Genomic DNA, 19,464 nt, shown 5'->3' on the forward strand with positions numbered 1-19,464 from the left:
ATCATACTTTGTGGTATAAAATTACTAATATACCAGTAAAAGCCACAAATAATTATGTCATATTAACCAGGAACCTCATGAATGAAAGATACCCCTTTTAAAATGTGCAAATCTTCCTGCATTAAGTGCTAAATAGAAAGAACTATCTGCTGTATGCTCAGGAGAATTTCCTGCTACACATACTGAAATATGTCCCTGACCAAAGTGGTGAGAAATAAGACTGCAGGTAAGCAGGTTATGATCACAAATTTAAGATATTTTGAATATTAATATGAGAGAATAGACTCTGCTTATTTTCTTCAGCAATTAGGATTATGTTACATAACCTGCTGAATATGTATCTAGTATTCGTAGAGAAGTTTCTAGTAGGCAATGAGAAACTCACTTCACTGGTAATTATATATGCAAAGAAACTAATTTTTTAAATATTTCATTTTGTTAAATGACTTAACGTGTTAAGAAGTGGAAAGGTCCCACAGGGAATGGTTTGGAGCATGGCCCAGATTCTTGCTTTAGAACCAAAGTATTCAATTCCCCAGCTGCTGAGAATTGGTTGCTGATGGCTCACAGCTGAGTCCTCTTCTGCATCTCTCCTTCTGACAAAGCCTTGCCCAAAATTTTGCCTCCTTTCCCAGGGACATCCCACATTTAACGACTGATCAATAATAGGGTACAAAGACCTGCCCCCTTGCCTCAATTCAGAATGACTCTGAATTCCAGCTCCAGAGTCCCCTATAGGATTGTCTGAGGCCTCTGTTGCAAATTGTTCACAGCTCAATTTCTCTGCTCAACCCTGCTTCCATCACTCCATTACAGATGTTGATGCCAAAAATATGCCCCAGTAACCCCCCTACACACAAATCTCCAACTGGAGTCTGTTTCCCAAGGAACTCAACCCAAGACAGTTGGTATTGAAAATGGTCATAGAAATGAGATTCTAAAATGGGGTTTTGGAGTTGAATCCTTGCCAGCCGGCTGCCATCCAGAACCCTGTGCCTGGTGAATGGAGTACTAATAGCACCTGGTAATGCTGTGGTAATGTGATTACTGATTTGAATCCACGAATGCGAAAGTTGTGTCCCACTTGCATACCCGTAATTTAAATAAGACACGGGGTTTTCTGCATTTAATTTGGTGTGTTGAAATTTCTCAGTATAGCTTGGACAAGTCTGCCACCTTCTGGAGAAGCTAATGAATACTGGAGACTGAGGCATTCTCATCTGCTTGGGGAAAAAGTATTTTGAAGTTGCATCTTAACCCAACATCGTATCTCTTATGAAGTTAAACCAATTCCTAGCCCCTCACAACCCCTGTGAACAAGTTTTTGATTAGAACCAAGACTTCGAAGAGCTTTCGCATCAGTTTTTTAAGGTGAAAATTTAAAAGCTAATATTTGTAGAGCTTTCACTATGGGCCAAGTGCTTTAATTCTTAATCCTCACAACAGCCCTTATGAGACAGGAACTATTATCATAAATAGTTTCGGATGAAGAAACTAAGTTTTAGGGAATTTAAGGTTACTGGACGTTAAGGGAAACCCCACCTTGGGTAGTCAGAACAATGACTGGCGAGCGCGCTAGCTCCGTAACTAAGTAACCGCCTCGCCCCACACGGACATGCGCACAAAAACACTAAAGCAAATCATGTACAAGGCTGGCACTGAGGGGCGGGGGCTCTAAAGTCCCAGCATTCCCTTCGTGCCGCCACCAAGATGGCGGCCCCCATGTTACGGTTCATTTGCCGGGGCCGGTGCTATTTTACCCCTGGCCCGTTAGGAGTCTTGCCCCTGGGGCTCCGTGAGGCCCACTCGGGTGCTCAGGGGGTGCTGGCGGTGCAGAAGGCTAGAGGTCTTTTTAAAGAGTTCTTTCCTGAGAAGGGTACGAAGATAGAGCTCCCAGAGCTCTTTGACCGCCGCACGGCGGGCAACTTTCCCCAGACCATCTACTGCGGCTTCGACCCCACGGCCGACTCGCTTCATGTGGGACACCTGCTGGCACTGCTGGGCCTGTTTCACTTCCAGCGAGCGGGCCACAATGTGATCGCGCTGGTGGGAGGCGCTACGGCGCGCCTGGGAGATCCAAGCGGCCGCACCAAGGAGCGCGAGGTGCTAGATGCAGAGCGGGTGGGAAGCAACGCGCAAGTCTTGCGCCAGGGGCTCGAGGCCTTGGCGGCTAATCACCGACAGCTCTTTACTAATGGGAGGACCTGGGGCAGCTTCACGGTGCTGGACAACTTTGCCTGGTATCAGGAGCAGCGCCTGGTGGACTTCCTGGCGGCAGTGGGCAGCCACTTCCGCATGGGCACGCTGCTGAGCCGGCTGAGCGTACAGACAAGGCTCAAGAGCCCCGAGGGGATGAGTATGGCGGAGTTCTTATACCAGGTGCTTCAGGCATATGATTTCTACTACCTGTTCCAGCGTTATGGATGCCGGGTCCAGCTGGGTGGATCCGATCAGCTGGGCAATATCATGTCTGGATACGAGTTTATCCACAAGTAAGCGCCTTTAGACCCAGGAAAAATCCTGCGCCAAATAACATACACGAATAGCTTGTGATGCATTATTAGGATTGTGAAATGACTGACGTCTTTCCTCAAGCCTTTGTTGATTTTATCCGCATTAAGAGTGTTAATATTATCACCATATAATATGTAACGGTGTTAATATCAGTGGCTAATGAGAACTAAAGGGCTGAATTAAAGTATTAAGTATGGGATGTATTCTAGAGCTCTGCAGGAAGTAGGCTAGTCAGGATTCGGATTGTATGTTTTCCCTTTTTTGGGAAATAACGTACATTTTAATTATTAATCTTGATAATAGATTGAGGGAGGTGAACCAGAGCTAGCCCATGTGCTACTCATTTTTTTAAATCTCTAAATCGTCTTTAGCGTCTCTACTTGACTCGCCCTTTATTCAAGTCTCTTCTTCCCACCCAGCCTTTAAAATTTTCTAGGCCCTGGTTAAGCAACACCTCCTCTTGGCTTCCCCAGAGTAATTGTTGGTTCAATTGCGGTTCAGAATGACAAATGCCAAAATAGAGTGAATACTGTGAAAGTAGTAAGAGGGACACGAATCCAGATTTAGGAGGTCATGGAAGTTTTCTTAGAGCAAGAGACCTTACTGAAACAGAAAGAGTGATTAGCTAAACCTACCACCGCCTGTGCTTGAAACACATAATGACGTTCTTCTTTATGCATAGGTTAACTGGAGAAGACGTATTTGGAATCACTGTACCTCTAATTACAAGTACAACTGGAGCAAAACTAGGAAAGTCTGCTGGCAATGCTGTTTGGCTAAACAGAGAGAAGACATCTCCATTTGAATTGTATCAATTCTTTCTCAGGCAGCAAGATGATTCTGTAGAAAGGTGAGTTCTTAATAGTGTGCTGAGAAAAATTAAGTTCATAAGCTCGCGATGCTATTTTCCATTCGATCTCTATGTACCCTTTATAGTTTTTTGTGTGTTTTTTACTTAGATACTATTTAAGACAAACCATTATATAACAGAACATGTAATTTTAACTGTTATAAAGTTAAATACTTTTGGTTAAAGCAGAAAATCACCGTGGTTGCTAGAAAACAGTCAAGGTTGTAATCTACATCTAACATGTACTTAGGACATTATTGCTTGCATATTCTAGTTTTTTCACTCCTTTCATCTTAAACTTCACTAAGCTTTATTTTACTTTGTCCCAGGTCTTTTTTTCTTTAATGTAACGTAAAACACCTTTTGAAAGCCTTAAAATGATTTTCTCATTCACATTATCTTAAACTCTTGGAAGAATATAAATTAATGAGAAAACAAATATATCTGCAACAAAGAAAATGAATTTTTCAAAAAATATTTCTGATACAACTGCACTATCAAAGTAATCTAGGAATAATTGTTTTAAAAATTTTTAAGTGTATGACTTTCCTGCAGGACATTAAAAAACTATTGAGTAAAAATAAAGACCTACATAAATGGAGAGTTATATTGCAATAGAACTGATATTGGTTCTATAAGATTTGATACACATATTCAGTGCAATCCCAACCATATCTAAACGGGCTTTTTGTGTGTGTGTGGTACTTGACAAGTTGGTTTAAGATTTACCTGGAAATAAAAAAGGCTGAGATTGTCCAAGACGTTGTTTAAGAACAGAGCGGAAGCTATGCCTTATTGTAAAACTATAGTAATTAAGGGGTTCATTATTTTCCTTTAGATTTATTCCTAACATATTTGATGATACAGTCCTCTAGTTTGATATATCAAGAACTTGATATCTTTTTGAAAACTTCATTTTCTGACTGGCTCTGATATGTAGAAATAGAATTAATTTCTATATATTATCCATGTATTCAGCAACCTTGCTAAACTCTTATTAATTCTAATAACCTTTAGATTTTTGAAGCTTCAATGTAAGGTTAAATAAAGAGACAAATGGAACAGATTAGAGAATCCAGACAGACTCCAGCATATATAGTCACCTGATCTCAGTGGCACTGCAGAGCCATAGAGTAAGACAATCTTTTCAATAAATATTACTTGGATAATTAGATGTCTTATGTGAGGAAAATAGTAAAAATTAACCTCACACTGTACAGAGAAATCAGTTCCAGGTAGATTATCAACCTAAATTTATTACAAGAGACAAGACAATCTAAACAAAAGTTTTAGAAGATAAATAGGAAAATTTCTTCATGACTGGGATAGGAAAAGTTTTTTAAATGGGACCCAAAGAAAAAGATTGATAAATTTGGCTAAATTAAAGTAATATCAACTGTTCATCAGTTCACCTTTAAGAATGAGAGAATATAGTTTCAGTACATGTAACTGATAGAATTTATATTCACATTAATATAAAGAATTTCTATAAGCCAATGAGAAAAAGACTGACAGCCCAGTAGAAAAATGAGAAGAGACTTGAACAGACACTTCATAGGGATTCTATTCAGAAGACCCAAAACGTGAAAAAGTTGCTCAGCCTTAATAATAAGAGAAATGTAGGATAAAGGAACAGTAAAATGCCAAAAGTTGGTGCTCAAGGGCTGTCCATGGGGGTATGTGCTTAATCCATTAAGAAATTAGGTAGACTCATGTTTGGTTCAGAGACTCCAGGAGGCATAGTCAGGTATAGTCAAGGACTGAATCAGAATGTGGAGCCAGGCAGGACTAAAGGTAAGGCTTGTTGGGCTTTATCCCAACAGAAGATGGCAGATTTCCATGTGATTGCATGAGATTGTGTATATCAGGCAAAGAATAAGTGAGATGAGGGCTATGTTGACTTCAGAACATGAAAAGGCCTAGTATGTGTTGTACCTATCTGAGGGTAGTGGGTGGTTTATAGTAATTGATGTTTCGCTCTTGGGGGGATTTCTCAGCCCTCAGAGGACCAGATGATGCACAGAAAATTGACAAGGAGTGATTGCCCAGCCACACTGATATAAGTGGTGTGCAAGGATTAGAGAGCCCTTTTCATTTAGGATAATGTGCTAGAAGGAGACCCCTAGGGGCAGCGGGGGTGGAGGGGCATAAGTCTGAAGTATCTGGGTGAGAATCTCCTGTCTGGCAACCGCCTCAACACCCTCCAGGGCCTTTTGAATAGTTTTTAAGTCCCAATAAAATGGAGCACTGCTCCATAATTAGGGGGAGCACCTTATAAAAAGAATTCTCTGGACTCAGAGTCAAATGAGGCCTTTTCAGGGTTGGAAATGAACAGGGAGTCATTTGGGTCAGTATGGTTATGGAGAGGATAAATCCCCTGGGCCATGCAAATTTTGTATGGTAGGACACAGGCCTCTAATGTTTTCCATTCACTGTGAGCCTTAGCAGTGATCACTATGTTGGGGGTATGGGCACAGTGCCAGGCAATAAATATACAGGTGAGGAGAGGGAGGACCCCGGTACAAATACCAGTGGCTCTACGGCCCTCACTGTTACTAGAGGCTTCAGTAATACTGTCAGTTTTTCTGTTGGTGGCAAGGGCGCCTCATGCAGGGGAAAGCCAAGAAGGTTCATGTGGTATATCAGAGGAAATGGACATATAGCCTTAATGGATCTCTGAGATGTTTATAGATTTTTAGGGTCTGTAGAGATACCAGCCAGTTGGCACATTTTGGCAGCCATGAGTAAAAATTTAGGTTCCAGAATCTGCAGTGGGCAATCAATTCCCTTCTTTCCTTCCCGCTGCAGAGAATCTTTAAGGGAAGTTAGAATTTCAGTTAAGGGATAATTTCTAATCTCAACTTTTACTTCCTCATTTTCTTCGTTACCTTGATCTTACGTGTTGTTACCAGAGTTTGTGGAAGATGTCCCTATGAGCCCTCTTCATAGGTGGCTACCTTTCCAGGGTGTCCCCGTCGGTCTACCCTGGATTGGGTCTGCCTCTATTAGTGATACCCCAGGGTCTTTAGGAAATCCCTAGGTCTCTCTGGAGCCTAATACCAGAGCCTTGTCATGTTATTATACAGCAGCAATGCCTAGGAAGCTTCTATGGGGTTTTGCATTTATCAAGAGCTGGCATACCTCTTCAGAGGTCATAGGAGGCACTAGCACAGGATATTCAGGACATTTATATTTGTCCATTAATTATGCAGCAACATTGCACCAGGAGTCAGACCCATGATATCCCATTGGGTTGTAGGGAAAAGGGGGACAGCAGCGAATGCAGTGGTACATAGGTATAGCAAACCTTGGCTGCATTTCTCCTTTCATGGTGCCATTAGCTGCCTGTTGCAAAGCTGCTGTATTCACATAGTCCTCATGTTACCCACTGCTCAGTGGTTTCAGTGGGAGGTCTCCCACTTCCTTACCTCCAGTGATACCTTCTCCTGAAGGTCTTCAGCACGAAGGCACATGGGGCTGAAGCAAGGTGGGGCAGGGGTGGGAGCGATAGCGTTGCTTAGGGCCCCTTTTCCTGAGCATGAGGACAGTATGTACATTAGCAGTCCATTAAGGCCTGAATAATTAGTGGTCTAATCATCTTGTTAGACCATATGGCCTTGATCCCACTGCTCTGTGGAGATCACTGAATTCTTATGGCAGCAGTGACATTTAGGAATAGATACCACAGGCAACACATGGCAGAGGCAATATGCAAAAACACATGACAGCATAATGGAGTTCGAGCAAGTGAGGCTGCCTTCCCAAATGGTGTTACCCACTTGGATTATCCAGTTAGTAAGCCCATCTAGGCTAAAGGGCATTCCCCTCAGTTAATTGCAAGTCAGTCATGCAGTCCTGCCAACTATGCCAATTGTGTTGGTCTCAGCCTGTTAGTAGTGATGCTATTGGCTAGAAATGCCTGGAAGTGCACCTGGGCCCATACTCCTTGTGGTGATGGGAGCCAGTGTTGTGGCTGGACTAGCCCTTGTGTTTCGTATTACAATTGTGGGATTCACCTCAGCAACAACCATCAGGGACTTTGAAGAAACAAGATTTATAACTCCCAAGGTCTGGAGGGTATGTGGCACTCTGAGGTCACCGGAAGAGAGGAGGGAGTGTGGACCTGGGGCTCTGCCTTTATTAGGGTCAAGGGGTGGGGTGCCTAGGGTTTCATGGGTTCACTCTCTACTGGCAAATTTAAAACATAAAAGTGGGAATGAAGGAGTGGGAAGGGAAGAGCAAGGTCACTCAGGCAGTGTTCTAGGTTACCTAGGACTTTCTAATAGGAGAACTTCATGAGTGGGGATGGCCTGCTCCCTTATCTAGTTAGTCTGCTACTAGCTGTGTCATACAGCTGGCATTATGTTTATTCAAGATGGATGTCCTTGCATAGATATCTTGGCAAGCTGAATGACAGGAACTTATACTATACTAATAGAACCACTTTGGAAAAATATGTGACTATGTCTACTAAAGCTGAATACGCACATAACCTATGATCCAGCAGTTCCTCTCCTGGATATATCCCTAACAGAAATTACTGCACATGTGCACCAAGAGAAATACTTGAGAGTATTCATAGCAGCATTATTAGCAGTTGTCCACGAGTAGAAACAACACAAACATCCACAATAGAATAAATACATAGGTTATAGAATATTCGTAACATGCAATGCTGTATACAACAGCTGTATACACAGCAACACGGGTGAATCTCTCAAACATAATGATATGCCAAACACAAAGATATTCTGTATGGTTCCATTTATATAAAATCTAAAACCAGGCAAAACTAAGTGATGCTGCTTAGAGAAGCATACTGAGATGGTAAAAGTATAAAGAAAATGAAGGAAGTGATTACCATGAAAGGCAGAAGAGTGGTTGGTTTGGATGGAGGTGAGGGGTTGTGGAACAATTGTGCTTCCTTGGGTAGAGGCAATGTTGTCATCTACACAGGTGACAGTTACATATATAGCTGTTTTACATTTACATTAAACTATATGTTTATGATTTGTGGACTTTTCTGTGCTTTTCACCAAAGAAAATATTTCTTTAAAGGATATATATAAAATAGTTAGTTTTTAAATTACACAGTATTTTTTATTTATGGGCACATAGAAAACAGAAGTAAAAACATGCCTGGGAAGGATGCACACAAATTTAGATTGGTGGTTTCTCTGGGGGCAAGGAGACTGTGATGGGGCTGAGAGCTTCATCTATACTTATATTATTACAGCTGTTAAAAAAAGGAAGATCTAAAACAAAGATGTCAAAATAATAACATCTTCAGTTCAGGTGGTATGTGTATGATTGTCTTATGTTTGGTACATTTCTGCATGTTGTATTTCACAATTAAAAATAAAAGTATTACAAAGTAAGGGGAACTGGAGATTTAAAAAATTAGGTATATAACACTTTATTTTTTGTCCTGAAGGTACCTGAAGCTCTTCACGTTTCTGCCCCTTCCGGAGATTGACCACATAATGCAGCTGCATGTCAGAGAACCGGAAAAGCGCGGTCCTCAGAAACGACTTGCTGCAGAAGTCACGAAGCTTGTTCATGGACAAGAAGGGCTGGATTCCGCTAAAAGGTGGCCTTTTAGAATAATTAACACTTGATAAAGTTAGTTAATAGATGAGAAAATTTAGAGCTGTACTCTTTTAGAGTTGTCTTCTACCACTAACAAGGATTGTTGGTGCGTGACTTAACTGCTTTAAAATAGCCTCTTTTTATTGGGAAGATTATCACAAATTAAGTTTATAAATTATACAAAATAAATGTTGCTGTTTCAAAAACGTTACATCCGGAACTTAATGGGCACTTCATAATTGGTTACTGGGTATTAGAACATGTATCTGAATAAGCACTCACATGATGTTGCTCTCAACATGTTTTTCAGGTGTACACAAGCCCTTTATCATAGTAGCATAGATGCACTGGAGGTCATGTCTGATCAAGAGTTAAAAGAGTTGTTCAAAGAAGCTTCATTTTCTGAATTAGTTCTTGACCCTGGAACAAGCGTCCTAGATACATGCCGCAAAGCAAATGCCATTCCAGATGGTCCCCGGGGGTAAGATTATTTAACTTTAAGATTCACATTTAATTCAACATTAAATGTTATAATTCGCAGCATGTGTTTCCAGAGGGTGTTTTCTTGATAATGCTCTAATGCTGTCTCATTCCTTCCCGAAGTTAGGTTAGTCTGAGAATAAAGTGAAAACAGAATATAGAAAATACCTTAAATTTTCTGTGAAGTCGAGTAGATTCTGTACTTTCTTACAGAATCTAACCCAGTTTTTCCTCCCACGTTGGAAAAGGCTTGAATTTAAGGGACCACTATGTTCAATAAATACTGAGGGATCATTCAGCTCAGGGATGGTTACAATTCTAGATCACAAGAGAGGCCCTAAAGTGACAGATTGACATGACCTTTCTCATCTACAGCCTGTATGTATCCTTTTTATTTGGAGGAGTAGAAGGGTTTTCCAGCCTATTTATTAGTTGAATTTCTGAAAATGAAATAAGCATATGATGTAACTTCATAAGATTTATTATAAACTACATACTATTGTTGAGAATTGCATTTTCTTACTTGGGAAGTAGGTAGAATATTTAAATTCCTCAGTCATGCAGTATTATTAGGGAATAAGGCATTCCACAGAAAAGTTATTTGACATATACCTGATGCTTGTTCATTTATAAATGAAACAGTGTAATGTAGAAGAAGCATTAGTTAGCCAGAAGACCCTGGGTGCCTCCTCTGCAGTAGTTCTAGCATAAGTCAAATAGTTATTAGTCCATGCTCGTGGTTATGAAAGACCTTTGTTATATTATAGTTGCTGGGTTGTTGGGGTTTTTTCCCCCAATTGTTTTAGAGTATTTGCCTCTATCCCAAAGAGCCTTAGAGTACACTTAACAGAGAAAATATCCATTGTCTCTTTTATCACCTGCCACTCTCCCTGATTTTTTAATATGCTAGTCTGTTTAATATTCACTGAATTGAAGATGGTGTCATATACCTCCCCACAGTGAGTCACTGGTTCTAAGAATTTTCCTCACTGGAAACATTTTTCATTTTCTTCTGATCTATTCTAGTGGTTTATTTACTAATACTGGAAGTTTTACTACTACTTAAGATGACACCATATCTGATTTAACCAGAGTTCTAAGTAATACTGACATTTTTTAGATTGTGTAAGCTTAAATAAGGTGGGTTCGTACATTTAAACAAAATGTAGAACATGATCCGGAAACTATAGCAAACCTAAAATAATACTTCCTAAAAGAAAGAAATCCGTCCATAATAGAAAATCTTTTACTGTTGAGCTTTTATAAAACCATGCATAGTCCTTTATTAATTTAATTTGGTAACATAGATAAGAGAACACCAACATTTGCCTTGCAGGACTTCCAAGGCCTTTCATGCTCTAGTCCTCTTTTCTTAAATCTCACCTTTTTCTAGCTACTCCCATGTTTCCTCATCCTGTTTGAAAATAACTGCTACTCACTCTCCTAGTTTAGGTGACTTAGGAAAATTTCAAACCCCCACCACCCAGTGTGTTCCTGGTACAACACTTAATCACAGTGTGTTGTAATTGTTCGTCTGTCTGGCTCTCTACATGAGTTTGCAATACTTTATATTTAGTGCATAGTAGTGGCTCTATAAACCTATTGAATGAATTAGATGATAATGAACAAAACCTGTTTATATAGACCATCAAAAACTCTTGTAATCTAGAATTAAATCAGCTACTGATTTTTCATTTCTGAAATCGGCTTTTTAAAAGAAAAATTTTAACAAAATTTATTATTTGCAGTCTCAGAATGTAATTTGCAAGGATTTTTCGTTTCATGTGCAAGTTTCCTCAAGATGGCTATAGATAACACTATATAATAGCAGGTCCTCAAATAATGTTTCATTATGTCAAAAAAAAAAAAAATCAATTCCTGGCCAGGGCCACAGTCTGTGTGAAGTTTGCACGTTCTCTAGTGTCTGTGTGGATTTTCTCCAGGTACTCCTGGTTTCCTCCTCCATCCTAAATATGTGCACATGAGGTGAATTGGCGTGTCTACACTGTCCCAGTCTGAGAGGGTGTGGGTGCACCCTGGCAATGGGAGTGCCCTGTCCGGCATGGGTTCCCGCCTGGTGCCCGAGCTGCCAGGGATAGGCTCCAGCCACACATGACCCTTAACTAGAATCGGTGGGTTGGAAAAGTCATCATACTTGTTTTCATTAACCTTTCTTAAATGTATACGTAGCTCACATTTATTTCAGTGTTTGTCACTGTAAGTGTTTAGAAGTTTGGTGATATTTTTGTTACTAGGACTATGCCATAGGAACTTTACTCATTATCAGCCAGCTTGTGGTTAAACTGGTCTCATTATTTGTCGTTTCACTTAAAGTTGCGGTTTCAAAGAACCTCTCAGCGACTTTGTGAGGACTTACTGTAGTTGTGACTTGTATCTCATGAAAAGCAGCACTGTCCACCTTTCTTATTTTTGGAAGTTTCCGTGACTTTCTTTTTTATCCCCCAAGGTACGGGGAGCCCTCCAGAAACTGATCCTTTATTCCAATTCACTTCATTTTTAAACCACAACCAACCAGACAGTTCTATCAAGAGCTGAGATATCCCAGTACTTTTTCTCCACAAAACAAGAAATCTGTTTTGCCTTAAACCTGTTCCCTTAACGAGCATTAAAGAGAAGCAGAATCTAGAAAACGTGAAGATAACAATTCAGTGCTAAAAGGTTGCACTTGGGAGAACCTCTGAAATTTAAGAGAAATACAGTAATGATGCATCTATATTATTGGGAGATGTCAACAGTGATAGGATTTATCTAATTACTAAACATTTATATTTTTAGGTATCGGATGATAACAGAAGGCGGAGTCAGTATAAATCACAGACAAGTAACGAATCCCGAGAGTGTTTTAGTTGTTGGACAACATATTCTTAAGAATGGACTTTCATTACTTAAAATAGGAAAAAGGAATTTCTACATTATAAAATGGCTTCAGCTATGATGAAAAATCCTTCAGGTGGTTCAGTCTTATCCATCATTTCATTCTCAAGACATTCGAAAGTTTGGCTCCAGAACTTTTACCTTCATTTATACAATTCAAACAAGAGAATGGAGTATACTCTGGGCCTCCCAGTGTGAGTAATTTCATTATTTACATAGGCTGGTTAATAAGTTGTTTGTGTAATGATGGGATGTTTTATTTCCTGATCCTTAAACATTAAGGACTACCATAGAAAACTGTGATTTCCAGGGTTAATCTCTTAAAAATTATACTTTATGAAAAAACTAATTGCTATCTTTACTATTGTCCTTGCTCTCCTTTTTGGATGTGAGGAGGAACAATGAAAAAGAGGTAATGTAATGAATTGTGGATACTTTTATATCAGTATATTATCTCACTGATCTTGCTAGTGTTTATACTGCTCAAATCCAGCAGTATCCATATTAGAAATGCAAAATCTAGTATTGGAAATTAATTTGTTGTTTAGTTGAAGCAAATATACTTCTCCTTAAAAAGGAGAAAAGTTAGCCAAAATACTTCAGCTGGGAGAAAATTAGAAATTACAACAGGAGTAGTTCCTTTTCAAAGAAAAGAATAAAAATCAGTATTTGACTTTTCAGAAAGTTTCTAATTCAGTTTTCCTGTCCCTTGCCTCTGTTTCAGTATAACTGTTTACTTACAGCCTTATTTTGTTGGGTTACTAAGGTAGCAATATTTTATAAATTTAGAAACTTTTAGTTTTAAGTTTCAAATCCTGTCCCCAAGCTAACTGCAACTTGAGATAAACTGAAAAGTAACCAGAGATAAAATAGAGGCAAATATTATAGCAAACATCCAATTATATGAGAATATCAAGTTATTCAGATAAGGAAAGCTTTCAGATCAAATTTAAAGGATTTGGTGTTAAGACTTAGTTAAGTTCTTCATGCGTTAGACAAGTTAAATCTCTAGAACCATTTCCACATCTGAAAAATCAAGGTAATAGCTCCCCTATTTCCCTAAGGATCAAGTGAAAAACACAAACATACAAAATGGTTCACAAACATCTTCTAGAAAACCTTACAAGCAGCAAAGCATGGCTTTAATATTCAAATTCTAGACATTTGCTACCTGCATTACTTGGAGCAAGTCACTATCTTCATATAGGAAAATGGAGATGCAGTAATATCTCAGTGAAATGTGAGAATAGGAAAAAAAAAGTCATAAAACTTTCTTGCAGAATTAGCTGTACTATGATGTCCAAAGTAGATTTCTATGTTAAAAAACTATTTTAAACCTTTTTCTGAGAGTAAAATTAGGAAGAATTCATTTATTGATAAACTTTAATGTCATTTCATACCAGCAATTTTATTTACATATCAAGAACATACAGGTATCCATTATAAATGTCATAGATCAGGGGTCCTCAACCCCCGGGCCACAGACCAGTACTGGTCCATGGCCTGTTAGGAACCAAGCCACACAATAGGAGGCAAGCATCAGCGGGCAAGCGAGCGAAACTTCATCTGTATTAGCAGCCGCTCCCCAGCGCTAGTGTCACCACCTCGGCTCAACTTCAGATCATCAGGCATTAGATTCTCATAGAAGCACCGGTTCCTGGTGCCAAAAGGGTTGGGGACTGCTGTCACCATCTCCACATTTCAGAGCTTCACTCAGTTTGAGGGCCAACAAAGGAAGGTTTTCTTTCCATACCTTTCTTGCTTTTTTTTTTTTTTTGTACAATGTGTAGTGCCAGAAAGTGCATCACCACAGCCTGTCTTTAAAGATAACATTTTTAATTGGAAACCTGTTTGATATGCTGGAGGAAGGTCCATTATAAAGGGTTTTTTCCCTTACCAATTCAAAAGGCTAGAATGGTAGTCATCTAATCTGTCTAAAACAAGTAAATCATAGATGGCTATAATTTCAAAACTGATGTTTAATGATGGCAGAGTGATTTTAAAGTGCTAACAAACATCTTGGTAGCATGTATTCTATCAAGATTCTAATCGATTTGAAATAGTATCATATGAGACTGAATCTGTTTTTTTTATGTTTGGGATCAGTTGCTGAGCCTGTTTCTTAGAGTACCATAAGCTAAAGTTAAGAGATATATTCATATTGGCCAGTAGCCCCCTTCATAAATGTCATCACTTAAAAAGAAATTTTTATATCTGTAATGTATAATTTACTTAACATGTTATGTTAGAGATGGAGCCAGATGCCTTAAGGATTTTGACCCTATCTTAAATTTGTAATGTAACTTGTATCAAGAATTGGGGAGTTTTAATAAAATGTATATATGTTCTAAATCTCACACCCAAGCCCCTGAATGCAGTTTATTAGTCTATAAGCAATTAGGAGTATGTGTATACATATGTTTTTCTTTAAATAATAAGGCCCCACCAGTATTTTTACACCTCTATTCCAGTGTATTTTGCTGGTGTGAAATAAAGTAACTATTACCAATTAATGCTTATAGAGAAAGGATATACTTCTATAATCAGCACAGTATTTGGTTTTAAGTCCCCCCTCCAAGTGAATCCTGGTACATGGTGTAAGTGGCCCAATTTAAATTTAAATATGTATATGAATTACTATTGTATTTGGAAACCAGGTGGAATTAGAAACTCTAAAAATTAAAAGGAATGATCATTTCCAGGTCTTACTAGATAATACAAGAAAATTTAATTCATGCTCTCAGGTAAGAATCAAAAATATTTTAATTTTTAATGCACTAGGGCCATGTGGACCCAGAAGTGGAAGGGCTGCGTAGCCACACATTATGTACACCGCATCATTGTCACAGATCCTCTTGTGCATCCAACTTCCTTACTAACACATCAAAGATTGCAGAGAAGCTTGATAAAACTAAATCGAAGGACAGGTGGAATACAGTGACTATGTGAGTAACTTGTCAACCCACATCTTTCAAAAATAGTGCATGCAGTATAGTCATATGAAATGTCTTGCATTCTTTCTTCCTGAAGGACTATGGCAGCAGCTTTACAACTACTAACAGAGTACATAGGTCATCTTACCCACAGGCAAACTGCTTGTACAACTAGAACATTAACATGTCTTTTTAAAAAGTTCAAATGAAAGTCACAGGACAGACTTGATGAATTTTATATATACTGGGAAACTTTAGAAACATCCATTTATTATTTGGATTAAATGTGTGAATTGTTCTGTAGTAGCGTACAATTTTCAGTTTAAAGCCAGTCTTCACATGAGCAGATTCATACCATTGTAATACCCAGCAGTTCATAAATAAAAATCTACTCAAGTAGGCAGTAACTAGCAAGTTTCGAGTCAACAAAGTCTCAGTATTATATAGTTCTCTTCACCAAAGATGAGTCTCTCGGATTTCAGCAATAATTTGACCTGCTCCTTGTAATGCCTGCATTAAAGATAAAAATTATTATAAGTGCTTATTAAGTTAATATAGCAAAGAATCTGAATTATGTGGGGGTAATCGCTCCACTTTATATATAGTCAATTTATAATAAACAGTATTTTCTCTGGAATTTCAATTTTATCAAGTACCAAGAGAAATTAGCTATCATATGAAGACTATATATGTATCCAAAGATCAGAATGCATTTTAAACAATACATGTTTATATCTACAAAATGTGAAAATTCAAAAAAAAAAAGTCACACCAATACCTTTAACATATCAGCTGCTTCTTTTCTACGCTGTGCCATGTCCTCAGATTCAGTCAGAAGATCATCCAGTAAAGATGCTTTATACAGCTGTCCTACTAACTCACTCTGAAGAGTATCTTTCACATGATTAACCAAAAAATGCATTACTGCCTTTGGCACACTACAAAACAAAACAGATGATCCATTTAATTTAGAATAAAAGCCTAAAATTTTTAAAATACATGTATTTTCAAAATTTACAGAATCATCCCACAGTATTAGTCTGATTTATTATGTAGTACTAACCTGTCTTGAATATTCTTTCTGACAATAAGAAAATATGATTTGATGAGTCGTTCAATAACCTCACAATCTCGCTGTTCACGGGCAGATAATTTTCGTGCAACAGGAACTGGCTAAATAGGGTGAGGGGGAGGAAAAAATATTTTGTGCCATTTGCAAATGGCAACATCTAGCATTCAAAGGTCAGTAAGTTTTTGAGACTTCAGTTTCTTTGTCTTTTGAAGTATTTTCCTAATTTAGTTATATTAGTATTGAACTAAATTCTCATGACTTACCACATCCAGCAGATTCACAGCATGGCCTTTTTGTGGACTGGCTGGCATAATTGGAATTGGTTTTGATTTCTCCTCAGCTAATAACTCTTCAGCTTTTGAAGTTTTCAGCATTCCTCTCCAGTTGCCTGTTGTTGGTTCTTGAACAGCATCTCCAACCCCACCCGCTCCAGATGCTACCTGGAAAGACACAGATGTCCCAAAATCTATGCCAACCATATCAAAAACGACATTAACTAAACAAAGTTCGTTTTCTTTGATGCTAGTCAAGGACACACATCCAGTCAGTACTCAGCTGGAATTCAATCTATTCAGATAACAGGGTCAGAAAGAGATGGGGCAGCATGTTTAACTGGAACTGAGTTATCTAAAGAGGTTCTGTTGTAAAAGGTTTGCAAGGCCTCCGCCAATATTATTTCTTTAGCATTTGCCAGCTTTTTAACTTTTCCCAACCCCTCTAACACTAGATTGTGGGAAAAGTATAAGCTGCCCTTATAACTAAGACTGCTCATAAAAAGCACAAGGAAAAACAGAACTGCCACTCGGCTTAATTTCTTCAAAGTAACCTAAATGGTGCTGAACTATGATCTCTCCGAAAGTTCTGTGAACTCAAGAGTTGATAGGTTTCTCATGTCATTTTACATTTAGTCAATATAATATCATGGGATAAAAGTAGAGACTCTATAAAAAAACAGAATATAACCATGAGTCTTAAGCTGGTAGTGACTTTAAACTGCCCAAAATGTGGAACATGACATAAACAGAAGTTTCCTCAATGTCTACACTCTTGAGTAAGGATCTGCTGAAAGAAATCTAATGCTACCATTGATCACAACTGCTTTTGCACCTCATTTTCTAGGCTGTTAGTCTTAATGTCTAAAAGAAAAATGCATGTTTTAGGATAATGGGAAAAATGGTAATTCATAAACATTTGAGATGTTTTCAGATGCTCTTTAAGATCTTATAATGTAAAATTATAGATGACATCCAAAATTCATAGATAGAAATAAATGGCTTATATAAATTAAACAGTAAAGTATTACGGCAACTGTTTAAAAATGTCCGTTTGTGGTATCATCATCGGATCAGAACACTTATCTAAATTTAAATTTGTCTCTAACATGTTAAGATGAATTTTATCTAAATAGAGGCAGTAATATATTTAGGTAACAAATAAAATCTTAAGGGAAGTAAGCAATTCAGGGTGATGCCATGGAAAAAAACACTTAAGCAATGATTTAGATGGCTCTCTTAAGGTCTAAGCACAGTGGACTGAGAGAATATAAGACATTTGGGTTTTGAGGTTCAGAACCTTAAGTCTGGACAATAAGGAAAGGAGTTAAATGGGAGAAAAAAACAGAAATAAGAACGGGTCTTAATTACAGATTATTGTTCCCCTAAAAAGGTTATCAAGAATTGACAACAGTCTCAAACTCTCACAGTACCCATTTGTTTTAAATGTGCTTAAGCTGTTGAGGCACATGATGAGCTACATATATGGGGTGACAAATACAAGCTGAATGGAGGCATAAGAAAGAAGCCCGAGAGGATTGTCCATTAGTACTAGACAGATCTCAGAACTTTTAAAGAGGAAATGTCCAAAAGTACAATTTCTGGCTCTGGAATCTTAATTCCCTACCAAAATATTAAATTTGAAACTATTCTGGAAGATAACAAAACAGTGGAAAAGGCTACTGTTATTTAAAACAATGTTAAAACTAGAATTAATGCCATCTTAAGAGGGTTAGTTAGACAAGAGAAACATTAAAAACAACACAGACAACGAGATAGATGCCACTGTACAGACAGGTTCTTCAATGGTTTTGAAAGTGTTTCAGTTAGAACCAAAGGTACCAACATTGCCATTCTGAAGCAAGGACTCACATTTTTAGTATCTCTTCTGCTGTCCTGAATTAACTGTTAAAAGATATGTTAAAACATGCAGTTTAACAAGCAAAATTTCAATATCAATGGCTTGAAATTCAAAAAGTACAGGGTAATTTCCTCTTTACTTTTTCTCTGTGCATCTTCTATATTGCAAGCAAAAGCATGTCAACAATACTTTATGAAATATATACATTGTTATATAATTTATATGAGGCTAAAATGATCTGACCTTAATATAACAGCTTGTATTAATATTCTGCTATTTAGTGTACTGTTTCCAGATGATTGTTGCACCAAACAACTAGGCATGCAGGCTTAGATTAAGAATCAGAACAGACCTTGCCATCAGCCTCAGCAGAAGCAGCAGGGGGGGGCTCCTGGGAGGCAGGTGCCAAAGCACTTGGAACTTTAGAGGACTAAAGGCAAAAAATGCAGGGAAAAAATCAAGGATGCCAAGAAAGCATTCAAAAACGTTCTATAAATGTGAAAATTTCCCCTCTGTATCAAAATAGTAAAATAACATGAAAAACAAGAATAATTGTGGGACATAAAATTAATGTTTATTCTGCCTTATTTCCTGTACTCCTGTCACTTTTGTAAAAGGCTTTCTTCAGATGAATACCTGAGAAAAATCCAAAACCTTCATTTTCAGTTTTGGAATTTGGTGAGATCTTTTCTGGTAAAGAATTCAAGATAAAAGAGTTTTATACACACAAACATTTTAATATATGCAACTATTATAGGTATTAATGTTATAATATATATTTTACCTAGTATGTGCATATTGTCTTCCCTCTTCAAAAAACCTTGTTATAATAAAGTCATTAGTCATTTCAACTAATTTTACAAAGCTGATAGTCAATGAATTTTTAAAATCTACCTTTAAGCATTTATTCCAATATATTAAAAATATCTTTAAATTACTCAAAGCGTGTTTTTAAACTTTTATTCAAACAATGAAATAGTTTCAATGGAATATTAAAG

The 19,464-nt window shown here is 37.9% G+C and overlaps 2 protein-coding genes across 11 annotated transcripts in view; one reads left to right on the forward strand and one right to left on the reverse strand.

Moving 5' to 3' along the window:
* Window positions 1–1,674: 1,674 nt before the first annotated feature.
* On the forward strand, window positions 1,675–19,403 carry YARS2 (tyrosyl-tRNA synthetase 2). Of its 2 annotated transcripts, XR_005657214.1 has the most exons (6): window positions 1,675–2,492; window positions 3,197–3,364; window positions 8,799–8,954; window positions 9,264–9,434; window positions 12,230–12,522; window positions 15,110–19,403. XR_005657214.1 is itself a non-coding variant. In XM_039882339.1 (5 exons), the coding sequence occupies exons 1-5, from the start codon at window positions 1,711–1,713 to the stop codon at window positions 12,387–12,389; spliced, it is 1,437 nt and encodes a 478-aa protein (XP_039738273.1). In that variant the 5' UTR covers window positions 1,675–1,710; the 3' UTR covers window positions 12,390–14,687. The 2 variants fall into 2 exon arrangements, 1 of the variants encoding a protein (XP_039738273.1); XM_039882339.1 differs by lacking the exon at window positions 15,110–19,403 and having other exon boundaries at window positions 12,230–14,687.
* DNM1L (dynamin 1 like) overlaps window positions 15,074–19,464 on the reverse strand; it is a 40,769-nt gene continuing 36,378 nt past the window's right edge. For 2 of the 9 annotated variants that reach the window (XM_039882332.1, XM_039882330.1), the window contains 6 exons: window positions 18,819–18,896; window positions 18,478–18,510; window positions 16,597–16,773; window positions 16,325–16,434; window positions 16,040–16,199; window positions 15,487–15,771 (listed from right to left, as the gene is read on the reverse strand). In XM_039882332.1, coding sequence (XP_039738266.1) covers window positions 15,715–15,771; window positions 16,040–16,199; window positions 16,325–16,434; window positions 16,597–16,773; window positions 18,478–18,510; window positions 18,819–18,896 — 615 coding nt within the window. In that variant the 3' untranslated portion in view covers window positions 15,487–15,714. Of the gene's footprint in view, window positions 15,772–16,039; window positions 16,200–16,324; window positions 16,435–16,596; window positions 16,774–18,477; window positions 18,511–18,818; window positions 18,897–19,464 lie in introns of all 9 variants that reach the window. The other 7 variants (XM_039882337.1, XM_039882335.1, XM_039882333.1 and 4 more) reach the window with 4 other exon arrangements.

The sequence above is a fragment of the Pteropus medius genome, unplaced genomic scaffold, assembly GCF_902729225.1.
Source record: "Pteropus medius unplaced genomic scaffold, Ma_sr-lr_union100, whole genome shotgun sequence".
Classification (NCBI taxonomy): Eukaryota; Metazoa; Chordata; class Mammalia; order Chiroptera; family Pteropodidae; genus Pteropus; species Pteropus medius.

Excerpts from the sequence above, each read along its gene's own strand:
- YARS2 (XM_039882339.1), top strand. The coding sequence starts at position 1,711 with ATGGCGGCCCCCATGTTACGGTTCATTTGCCGGGGCCGGTGCTATTTT. Across the intron at positions 8,955-9,263 it reads GGGCTGGATTCCGCTAAAAG|GTGTACACAAGCCCTTTATC; the intron begins GTGGCCTTTTAG and ends CATGTTTTTCAG. Across the intron at positions 9,435-12,229 it reads ATTCCAGATGGTCCCCGGGG|GTATCGGATGATAACAGAAG; the intron begins GTAAGATTATTT and ends TTATATTTTTAG.